The following is a 12,350-nucleotide window of genomic DNA, read 5'->3' on the forward strand; positions in this document are numbered from 1 at the left end:
CCCATATTTGCATGTCACCTATGGGCATGCATATTTTTAATATGCTCCAAACAAGCTGTGGTTTTCATTCCTGAGGCTCTCTGCAGATAACCCCACCATATCCAGTAATTTCTAAAATAGTTCCTGCAGTTTGTGCAGATGTAACCAGCTCACCCAGTTCTCTGCATAGCATCTGGTCTGCCTGGAGAAAGCATGTAAACACCTCTTGCCTTCAACAAGTAGGAAATGTCCCAAAGCATCTATTTTTACCAGAGTGAAGCTGAGTTGCTGTGTTACAGCTGAAACAAAGAGTAATTAGCAATTCATTGAAAAGATACAAGAAAAGAAATCATACAAAGGGGAGTCCTTGCCGCTATCTCACTTTCCTGATTCTTATATCTTACTTCCTATTTCTGGCTTTTCATTTTGGACTTTGCAGCTCAGCTTCCTTTTGGTGTTTCCCTTTGAATTTTTGTCTCTCATATAGCATTGTGCTTATGTTTTTTTGTAAAGGAAGCCTGGGAAAAGGTTGGATCTTTCAGGAATGTGGGGTTACATATTTTTAGTTTAGGGACTGCCTTTTGGAAATGAGCAACAAGGGTCATGCTTTAAACCTTTTCCTATGTTTAAAGAGATATTAGTTCTTCCTGCTTATCCCAACTTTATGTATTCCAAAGACTGGATAGTGACAGTGGCCAGAATGTTTGAGTTCAGAAGAGTTAAAGTGAGTATTTCGCTGTCTAAAGAGTAAAACCAATAAAGCCTATTGATCTAATGAATAGATTACTCCCATATTTCAGCACAGACCAATCATGTATCATGAAGTATGTCATTCCATGGGGATTTTTAACAAGTGGGGTCAGACTATTCTTAAATAGAATGTCAAGACCATCTCAAAGGCTGCTTTTGTTTGAGAAATAAATTATTTACAAAAGAACTAGAAAAATAGTGCTTCAGCTGGAAACACAGCTCACTGACACTGGATTGCTTGGTTCCCTGTAAAGCATTGAACCCAAGGGTTGAAACTTTTTTGCTTCTAGAAGGAATGCCAAACATTATACATGATGATGTAATTATGATGCAATCTGGCACCAAGACAATTAATACTGTAAAATTAGAAAAAATAATTAACTCTGATCTGATCCAGAAGATATTCCACATTTAATGTGTATTTATACCACAAGTTAAATAATGGTGGCAAATTTTGTGCTGTTAATAGTTAGGGAAGCTTCATTAAATCCCATTGCATCAGTTTTCAAGGGAGAGTTTAGTTCAGGGCTTTACAAGATCAAGCCTTTCATTAGAAAGAAAAGCTTAATGGATTCAACAGGTGAAACAACAGAGAAACATTAAAACCAGAGAGAGTGACATTGGATTTATTTCCCTACCTAATCAGTGGACAGTGTGGAAGATCATAGTATCATTATTTCCTCCATGATACTCATACATAAGCCAGACATCTATCTGTTCATATTGTTTTCTTCCATTACATGTATTTTTTAATCTATTGTAATAATTTACTTTGGCTTCTAGCTCCAAGCACAGAATACAGTTTCCATCTTATTCCAAATAATATTGGCTAGTTGCTAGGGGAGTGTGCTGATTCTTTTACAATTGCTTTTCCTCACCACATCTGTCTGTAATTTTTCTATTTATCATCTCACTAGGACATTTTTCCTGTGAAAAATCCAAACGTGAAATATAGCCCTTTCGGATCTTGTTTGGTGTTTTATACAAGGAGCGTTTAATCTACATATTTACAGAACAGGATTTTACCAGCTAGTGGTTACTACCAGGCATAAATACCTAAATGCATTTGTGGATGGGTCTGCACACTCCTCTGTTGTCTCCTCTTAGTGAGCAAGCAGGTATGAATCGAAGTGCAGGTGAATTAATTTAAGACTGAGTCTTCCTGCTCCTTGAAGTTTCATACACTGTCTGCAACCTGCTTCCTTGGGCTATTTCACCCTTGTTAGCAGATTTATCTGGGGTGTTGAAATGGTGACTGGCCTCAGTTGTATTTCCTGTACCTCTGACTGAGGATGCTAAGGCATCTCTCCTCCACTGAGGAACTGCCCAGAGGGATTTATGCTGGCTCCTCAGTCCCACAGGTTACAGTCTGACCTATTAGTATAAACCAATGTCAATTTTAGTTGATGCTATGCCAGCAGACACGGTCAGCAATTTACATTTTTTGGCTGATCTGTGAACTGTGGAGGAGATGTTGAGATAAATTTCTAATTCATCTGCTCATTTTAACCTTATACTTTTGTTCCTCCTCTGGCTTTAGCTGCAATGTTCATTTCCATATCTGAAGTGTTCCTTTCACTTCCCAGAGGATAGTTGCTTTGTATTTTGAAGATGAAGCTGTCCTACTACTGCTAATTGATGTCATCTCATGGCTACCAATAGCACTTTCTTGGTTTATACAAAACCTCAACCTAATGCTTTAGTTTTTACACTTCAGGTTCATTAATTGCTCCAAGAATACTTGTGAAGTGTGAGAATACATGTGAATATATGTGCACAATCTTGTGAACATAAACATATGCCAAGAGGCAAATGTGATTAAAAGAACTGCATTTCATGTGATTATATACTGTATAGGATCGATGGCTGCAAATGTTTCACCAAGTGTCATCTCCTTTTGACAAGTGCTAAATCCCTCCCTCTCCTCCCCTCCCCTTCTCTCCCCACATACCAGAAGTGTACAAGAGTATAAAAAACCAACAATATGTTGGTTTTCCTCACCTTCTTCACAAGAGAGAAGAGTTAAGCATTTTGTTTCCTTTTTATCAATTAAAATTTGCATTCGTGAAGGTTTTCCTGCTCTCCTGTATTTCCAGCAGAATCATTCATTTTATTTGGCAGCCTACTGGCAGTGTCTTTAGCCCGGTTGAGACACAGGATTCCCAAAGGGCAAGCTGGTCACACACAGTTCAGTTTGCTTCGGTTCCCACTAACTTCCCTGGCAACAACTTTTGGTATTCAGAGGTTTATTTATGGCTAGCTTTATTCCTTTTTTCCTTTCCTGTAGATTTTTCCTTAGTGCAGAAATTGTCATATCTTCAGTGGCTCATCAGTTTCACTGGACTCTTCAGTTGTTTGCTGTTCCTTGTCAAGGCTCTGTCAGGATGAATAAAGACTAAGAGGGGAGACAGGGGAAATTGAGACTTGTTTTCTGTTTATTTACATTGATTTCATTGAAGAGCAACATCAGGACATCTCACAGAGTGTGTCAAAATAGAAGTGGTATAAAGCGGGGGAGAATCACCCTCCTGGATCAATGTTAAGGCTGTGTGGATGGTGCCTACGATGGATGGGGATTTCCCCTGTGGCTGTGAGGTTGGTGCAGCTCACTGATCATTCTCCTGAACTTCCTGTGGAAGGTCCCACAAAATACTGATTTCTCTCTGACCAGTTTTTCATTCTAGCAGTGATCTTTGAGTGAAATGTTTAATTAATCTCCACCTAAATACTGATTAAAAAGTGCTACTTTGATGGAGGCAGAAAAAACTACTGAAACATCTGAGCTTGGCTGTTAAATGACATGATCTCACTTAATTCCTTAAAGTAACTATCCACGTCACCTAAGAGGGTATGGCAAAGATTTATTCTATTAAAGGTTATTCTTTCAGCAGTGAGGTGATTCAATGTGATTTTCTTCTGGCCGTATGAGCTATGATAGCAAGGCAGAGATCTCCTGTCAGCAATGTGCCCAGCGTCAGAGCAATCCTTGTCCTGCAATAAGGTATGTGACCTACTCAGGGTTGATTCCCCCCCCCCTTCTGTGTGTGCTTTTTTTTTAAAATCTTCCTCCTTTTTTTTTCCTCCTTTTTTTTTTTTTTTTTTTTTGGCAGACGTCCTTGAGCATTTGAAACGGATGTGAGAGAGTTTTTAGTCCTCATGCAAAACAACCAACTAAACATAACAGATTACATCAGCTCAGGCTTTTCAATTCCTGGATGGCAGCAGAGTGCTAATCCAACCTTCATCCTGGATTTCATAAACTGAAACAAGGGAGGCTGGCAGGAGCAGCGCTGCCGGATTGAGGAAGCTGACGACGGTGCAACATGTGGGCAACACACTTTATAAAGCTCATAAACTTGTAGGCTGATGTGTGCAGCTACCACTTTGGATTCTGTACTGCTGCTTCCCTCAGCAAGAGGCACCAGCAGGCTGAGCACTAAAACCTGCTCTTTGGGACGGAGTATTTACCCCTGCAAGACATGAAGGGCTTCCTGTTTCTCACACTCCTCCTGATGCCCGTGCATGCTGGAACTGCTTGGAGTGCGAAATATGCAGTAGATTGTCCTGAGCCCTGTGACAGTAACGCATGCAAAAGTACCTTCCGCTGTAAGCGAACGGTGCTGGATGACTGTGGCTGCTGCAGAGTCTGTGCAGCTGCTCTGGGGGAGACTTGCTATCGTACAGTCTCGGGTATGGATGGTGTCAAGTGTGGCCCTGGGCTGAAGTGCCAGTTTTACACTGAGGAGGATGACTTTGGTGATGAATTTGGTATCTGCAAAGGTAACAATATTCACTTTGCATGCACCCACTGTGGCGATTTGACAGAAACCTACATGTGAGCTTGCCTCCTGCTTGAAAGGTCTAAAGTGGGATTTTTCTGGAAAGTAAAAAATACCTGCTCGTATTAGAAAGTGTTACAGGTAGAGGGGCAGGGTTATTAATGTGGGAATATTGTTTAGACTTGGGGACATGTGTGAGGAAACACAGACAGGGTGTGCTCAGAGATGAGATTTTTGACTGGGACTTGGGAGACCCAGGCACTAGTCCTGATGTTTCCACTGATTTGGTGGGTGGCTTTCTTTAAAAGACTTTAATCCTGCAAGTCCAACCTTGTCACAGGGTTCCTGCCCCTGCTGCATTCTCTGTGGGTGATGTTCCCTCTGGCACTGCCAGCTGCATGCCCAGGACCAGGTGCTCACTCTGAGGTTTGGGAGACGGAGATAACAGCACTGCCTGAGTGCCTCGGGGACATTGCCATGTTTAATTTAGTCCTGCTGTTGAGAGGCTCAACTACCCTAGGGCCAGGGAAGGCAAACAGTGACCCTCCTCCCTGAAAGATGGGAATAACAGAACAGAGACTGACTGTGAGATGCGCAGCCAGCCACTGCTTTCAGCTTATTCCAGGTATGCTGCATGCTAAATTCTTTAGTCAGAGGCTAAAATGGCGTTTTTCGATTAAGACCTATTGTCGCTCCATGCAACATCCAGAATCTTTAAAAGGAGAGGAGGTATTATGCTAATAAGTATGATGACAATTTTAAAAAATAAACTATTTTTAAAAAAGAGTTTGCAAAGCATGAATGCAGTGGGTTTTCCTGTGTTTGTGTGCCACTTCAGTAAGTAAATACAGATAAGCCTTAGAATAACTTCCTTAAAATGGGAGATGTCTTGGCAGTTAAATATCAGGAGTATTAATAAACTCAGTTAAAGTAATGCCTTAGGACCAGATGCTGCAGAAATCATTCAGGCTGACTTACATATAGAACACACTTACTTACAGTATTTAAAAACAAATTCATGTGCATGGGTGAGTGCCAAACCCAAATACTAATTTTAGTTCTAAAGACTAGAACTTGGGCATCAAGATCATATTTTTTGTGCATTCATGAGAAAAGTATGTTACTGAGATAGTTGGTTGATCTTCACTTTATTAAAAATTACCACAGTGCAAGATCCCGCCTATAATTCCTTTAACAGTTCCTTGGATTTAGTATATACTTATCAGTTTCCTCATAGGAATTTCTTTGCAATAGTACACTTTGAATAGGAAAAAATATTGAGGGACATGAGATCTGAATCCCCATAGCTGAATCTTGGATACTCTGGAGAAAATGTAAAGTAAAATGTTTGGGGTTTTCTCCCATTCAGTCAGTGGAAAAACTCTTATAAATTTCAATAAAACCATATCTTGACTTAGAATTGTAAATTTGTCTTTAAAGCTTATATTCCTCATCTATTTATTTGCACTAAATATTATAGATATAATTTCTAATTATTTTTCTTTTTTCACCTAAGCTCTGAGGTAGCACAACCTTTCTCTGTACATATGAGAATTTGATTAGGCAAAGTATGGGTCCAAGTATTATTATTTTATATATGCATTTACAGCTATGATACCAGGTCATTCACTCATTTTAATAATTTCTATGTTTGTAGTAAATGATAGACTCAGGATAGCTAAATTCTCTCTAGCTTCCTGCAAATATTTTACTTTGAAGTTCTGAAGGCTGAGTATCTGCAGCAGGCAGATTGATGCACCATGTAGTGTGAGCTCTTCACTTGTCTACCAGGGAGGATGTGCACACAAAACTTGTTTCACTTCAGCAGGATTATGGTTTAGTTTTATGTGATCAAGCAGCAGGTCAAAGAGTGTCCTTCTTGGGAAGGGGTGTATGTTGAAGCTCAGTATGGTTTTCCAGGGTGGAGGGACTCACTGTGTAGTCAGTTTAAAGGAACTGGTTGATTTTCTAGGGCTTTTCATTTATAAAACATACCTGTTGTATTTGCAGAGAATCGTAAAATTTTGGCTTCACTTTAGTGCATTAGACTGTTTTTCAGATTGCCCAGGCTGCATAGGAAAACTAAATATTTGCACTGACTTAAGAGGACTGGACAAACTGAGAAGGACAACCCTATTGTGAGGTGATACATGTACGGAAACTATGTTTGGATCAGGAGGCCTCAGAGCTGAAAGTGTGAGACAAAATGAGGGAGAGGTATCATTTGTGCATATTATGGTCACCTTTCTTAAGGTTTCTATGGAAGCCTGGGCTAGATGGTTCCTTGGTGCAGCCCTTTATTGGTCATTCATCTGTGCTTAGGAGGTGAATCCAAAACTCTCTAGACATTGCCATTTAAGGTGACCGTGTACCCTGTGTTGGCAAGGATAGTCTGAACACAAAGACCTTTCTCCTGGGATAGCTCAAACTTCTCTTGGGAATGATCTCATGTTTGGGGGTTTGGAAAGGACATGTTGGACATGGATTTTTCTTGGCTCCATCTTTTTGGCAATGGTCCTGGGATGGTACCCTCTTCAACAGCAAGGCAGAGGAAGACAAGAGCTGTGATCCCTAGTTTAAACTCTGGGAAGTTATGCAATCCAACAAGTGATACGTGTCAGCTATGGGACAGGGCAAATCCCCTGCACCTGACTTAATTTTCTTTGGAAAACATTCATTCCCATCTTAGCAGCTGTTCTTTGGTGCTTCTCCACAAGCTTGCTCAAGGATGGGAGGTTTGAACTGGGGCTTTGAGCATTGCAGGAGTTGTCCTGCAACCAAGGAGTCGTTCCCAGTACTGGTGATCCCTTCGAGGATATTCAGGGTATGGCTGGAGACATAAGTGAGCCCCTGTCTGTCTGCCATGGTAAAACAGACCTTTGCTGTCTGAGAAGCTGTTGGATAGAAGAAGGCTCTTCCCTAGGAGCCAGTAGCATCTACAGGTAGAGAGTGCATTTGCTGGATAGCTCCTCAGGGTCAGGTTGCATCCTCCACCCAGAGAGAAGTCCAGTAGTCCAGTACCAGCAACAGTTTGCAGCTCTAAGTCATGACAGTTATGTAAGTCAGACAATACCATGCCCAAGAGTGAATTCAGGGACTTTCTGGAGTCATCTTCATTTCTAATTCTTATTTCTAAATCCAATGCTAGTCCAATTTTGACTGCATCCTCTATGATTACATACTTATATATTGTATATTGCTTTTAACTTGAATTTTAATACTAAGAGTGTTTCAGAGAAGGATTACTGATAGGATGTTTTTTAAATAAGTTAGAGGAAACAAAATTATTTATATGATGTGTGTCAAGGTTAGTTAATACTGGAAAATACTTGTAAAAAGCAGTCAGCATGCTAAAATCTTGTAGCTAGGGTTTAGCTGACCTCCACTCAAAGGTTTTCCACTTTCAAGGACATAAGCAGGCCAGCTATCAACACAGATGCTGACTTGGATCACTGAGAACCACTTTGCTATAATTTTTTTTCCAGAATGTCCCTACGGTAGCTATGGAATGGAATGCAGGAAAACATGCAACTGTCCCTCTGGCATCTGTGACAGAGTAACAGGGAAGTGTTTGAAGTTCCCATTTTTTCAACTGTCTGCTTCAAAGCCTCCCAATCGACGAAAAATGATTTCACACACAGGTAAGACTTTGTGGGGCAGTTGATTTTAGCAGAAAACACCTTGTCCATGATCTACTACCATGCTGTGTACGCTGTGTGTGAGTGATGTGTACTTTGGTGGAGCTGTGCAAAACACTCATAGCACAAGGTACGTTAATTTTTCTTATTGTCAGCTCACTTAACATGTGGCAAGGACTTAGATCGTCTGTGACACATCATAAAAACATTTTGGAATCTTAAACATGGGCAAAATACTTTGTAGCTCTTTCATGTACCGACACTACATCATCATCTGTGCAATTGGAGGCTAGGCTTTGCATTAGTCAGTTCAGATGTGATAGATAACATGTAGCTGCTTTGTGTAGAATAGGATTTCACTGCTAGCTAACTGCTAGCTAACATGGTAAAACCAACATTTTTTTTTTCCCCCATGAAGACAGAACTTTATATGTTTTCAGTTGTCAGTGAATGGTTTTATGAAAAGTTCTATTGTAGTCATTTGTCACAGTATCTCTGGAATAAGTTCTTACCTTTACAATTATGTTTGAAGCTTCTAGCAGATCTTTCCAGAATTTAAAAAAAAAAAAAAGAAAAGAAAAAGGAATGTGAGAAACTAAAGTGATTTTGAGGCGGGGAGGAAAGATCACTGAAGTGTTTAGATCTGGCATTAAAAATTTTCCCCTTATTTTCCACCTGATGATACTGAGGTATGTTTGACTGAATAACGTTTACTTTAAATGTAAACATAAACCAAAATAAATACAAATGTGAAGAGAAGTTAGAAAAAAAAATTAAAAAATCAGAGACTTAATCCTAGAACTACTGGGAGATTTATAAGACTTCATCCAAAGGTCTTTGGATTTTATTTCTTTTCCAACCGCAGTTTGTGTGCCTTATTTTTACTCCTGTTATATTAAGCTAGCTAAAGTTTGCTGCCTTAATACATGATTTATCTTTCCCCCCTTCTCTGTTTAGAGAAAGTTAGATGGAAGCAAACTTTGTCAGCTTATGCTTATATCACATTTAAAATCATATTTTTCTGTATCTAGCCCATATTCAAAATCTTCCCAGGCAGCCTTATTTTCATTGGTTCCTCCTCCCCTTCCCTCTTTCACCCTTGCCTTTGGTCCCAAACCATCTGCTGTCCCTAAATTTAACAGCTTGTCTGATCACAGCCATGATGAGATATTTACCACATAGAAACAAAGATTGGTTTTTACACCTGCAAAGGTTTCATACTGCCTTCTGTCCTTCCAGAGGTCACTGGAAGCAGACAGAAGACACTGGGTGGTACTCTATGGGGTGGTCACACAGAGTTTCACTTAATAATGGCCTTCAGAGGTAGCTAAGGCATCTATGAGATCTTCACTGTATTAAAACAACTGCAAATGCTTCCGTATTTTAAACAGGCAAGTTCTGACCCATATGTTTTATAAAAACATTATGGCTACACATATCCTAGTAAAATGAAAGGTGTCAGAGTGTGTTCCTGTGCATTGCAATTTGACCCCTGCACAGTCAAACAGTAGGGCAACTGATGGCATGCTTTGTCCCAGCCCAGCTAGCTGTGCCAAACAACCTCAGCCACAGCTCAGGAATCAGGCTCAGCCAGAGACTGTTTCCAGTTGACAAACCAGATATCATTTTATCCTATTTTTGGAGAGTGAGAGAGTTTAGTGGCATGCACCAGGCTATTCCATACTAGCTGGCCATAGTCAGAGAATAGCTCCAGGTGCTTTAATTTGCTGCTGTAGCTGTTGAGGATATGCTGCTTAGTCCCATGTCACACTGGAGCAAGTGTTACAGTCAGAACTGGAAACTGAAGTCACATCATCAGCTTCATGCTTAAACTATTAGAAAACACATCTGACTTATGTCTTAATTTGGCAGAAATTTTGTAACTAGGTAATTGGAGGTATTTAGGGAGATTTCTGCAAATTTGCCAGTTAAGGTTTTTCTGAAGTATTCCAAAAAGGAGGGACATTGCTGAACAATATTTTAATGCTCTTATCTTATGTGAAATCCACCTTTATTTTTGTATCTTTTCAGACAATGACATGGCATCAGGGGATGGAAATTCTGTGAAAGAGGAATTTGTTAAAGAGAAAGCTATTCACCCTCCGATAATGAAATGGCTAAATCCTCGCTGATATTTGCTTACACTTGTAAGACTTTCAAGTGAAGGTATTTCTCACAGATTAATGAATATGCAACAACACACTTTAAGAACAAAGTAGATTTATAGCATATGAAAATGTAATCTCTGAAGGTCAATTGTGATCTGTTTTTAATGAGAAAAATGTTTACTTTAAAATAGACTGTACAGTGTATATGATTTTTGATATTTGTTTTGATAAGTATTTGAACAGAAATGTATTGTGGATTCTTGAATGTATAGTAAAACTGAAAACCTAACATGATCATTTAAATAATGCCAGAGGCCAACTCCTACAGCCCGAGGCTGGGAAAACTCTCACTGAAGTCAGGGGACAGTTTGGGTGAGTGATACTATTGACGTGGAGCCAACATGAAAGAAACAAATCCCAGGACAGAAAGCAACACCCCTGAATCTCAATAATAATAACATGGGAGAACAACAGTGTGATTAAATTAACCAGCAGTAGTTGCTAGTAATTTTCTAGGTTTTGGAAGCTTGGTGACAATTCCTTGGAGATAAATATGCCTTTCTTCAGTGAGAATAGACCCAGCACTTCAGTTTATACATTATGAATAACTTAGACAAAACACTGCAGACATATATTGTATTTAGGTGGATTTCTAAAGCTAAATTTTGTACAGAGAAACAGCAGATTGGTAAATTCTACTGATTTGTAGAAGGGGATCTGAAACAAAAGAAGCTGCTTACCATTATTTAAATATATATGTTTCTATAAACCAACTAATTGGTGCCATTAAGATGACATCTGCATTTTTTGGAGAAGACTGGGTCCAATGCAAGAGGCCAGCAAATGGACTTTTATATTTTCCACTTTGATTGTCGGCTACAGCCCAGATCTGATTCACAAGGAGTTTGTTTGATCTATTGTAGGGAAGATTCAGACCCTCAGCAAGAAGTAGTTCAGCCAAGACTACAGTATTTTGGTATCCAGTACTTTGTGTCTCAATTGCATGAGCAACCTGTTCTGTTTCAGCCAGGAGAATAATTTATATGTGTTAGTGTGTTGCAGAACTGGCAGTCCCTCATTCAGTCCAAACAGGACGGATAATACACGTGTAAGTCAAAAATCACCACTGAGGTGGATTTGCTAATATGTCTGGAAACAACCAGATACTCAGATAATAGAAATTGGTGTAGCTGTGTCAATGAACCTGGATTGTGTGAGTTTAGAAATTGCCTTGAAATGCAGAGCACTCCCATTGGAAATCTGGCTTGAACTGAATAATTCCTTTGAAATTGATGTGAGCTTTGACAATGACTTCAGTAAAAGAAGGAACATATAGTTCAGCAGTCAAAATTTAGTTCAGGATCTGAAAACATACTTTTAAACTAGGAACGACAGAAACTTTTGAAGAGTTGATCCAAGGCCAACAGCTGTGGAAGCAGGATGCTTTCACCAGGGAAAGCAGAGATTAATCGTGCTGCTCTACAACAAGAGGATGATGACAACAATAGACATCCAGACATCAGTACAGCAGTGCAGGCTCTCCTGCCATGATAATTGGAGACATATGAGCATAAATTTCAAACTAGCATATACCACATTTCAACTTGTGTTGAATGTTAGGGTCTGAGAGGGAGCAATTTTATCTTGGGCTATTTACAAGCAAGTGTACTGATTCTCATCTACTGATATCAAAAGTAATTTTTTCTTGATTTCAGTGAGAGCAGGATCAAATCCACAGTCCTTGAGCAGATGATGACAATTATTTAAAGAACATAGTAAATATTGCTTACATTATTAATATTTTGCAAGTGTCATAAATGGCATTATGAGTTCTTGAATGTAAATCTAATAAGCTGGTTGGTTTTAAAAAATGTAAGATTATTATTGTTCAATTAAAAAAAACAACTGAAAGCATCACTGTCTATTGTGTCGATCTATTGATGATAGAGTAAGACTGATGGTGATGGCACAGCCACAGTGCATGCAGATTAGGCACAGTTTTGCTCCCAAATCCACAGAAACACTTTCACAATGGCTGCATCTATTTCAGCAAAATTGCTGGGGACTATTCACCATTGCTGAAGCTGAGTGGTGGC

At 39.5% G+C, this 12,350-nt stretch overlaps 1 protein-coding gene across 1 annotated transcript; it reads left to right on the forward strand.

The window, feature by feature from the left end:
• The first annotated feature begins 4,174 nt into the window (after positions 1 to 4,174).
• On the forward strand, positions 4,175 to 12,121 carry ESM1 (endothelial cell specific molecule 1). The gene is made up of 3 exons (XM_008932082.3): positions 4,175 to 4,509; positions 7,994 to 8,149; positions 10,178 to 12,121. Exons 1-3 carry the CDS (start codon positions 4,209 to 4,211, stop codon positions 10,276 to 10,278), a joined length of 558 nt encoding a protein of 185 aa, XP_008930330.1. The 5' UTR covers positions 4,175 to 4,208; the 3' UTR covers positions 10,279 to 12,121.
• Positions 12,122 to 12,350: the final 229 nt, after the last annotated feature.

The sequence above is a fragment of the Manacus vitellinus genome, unplaced genomic scaffold (genome assembly GCF_001715985.3).
Source record: "Manacus vitellinus isolate BGI_N305 unplaced genomic scaffold, ASM171598v3 scaffold_36_pilon, whole genome shotgun sequence".
Classification (NCBI taxonomy): Eukaryota; Metazoa; Chordata; class Aves; order Passeriformes; family Pipridae; genus Manacus; species Manacus vitellinus.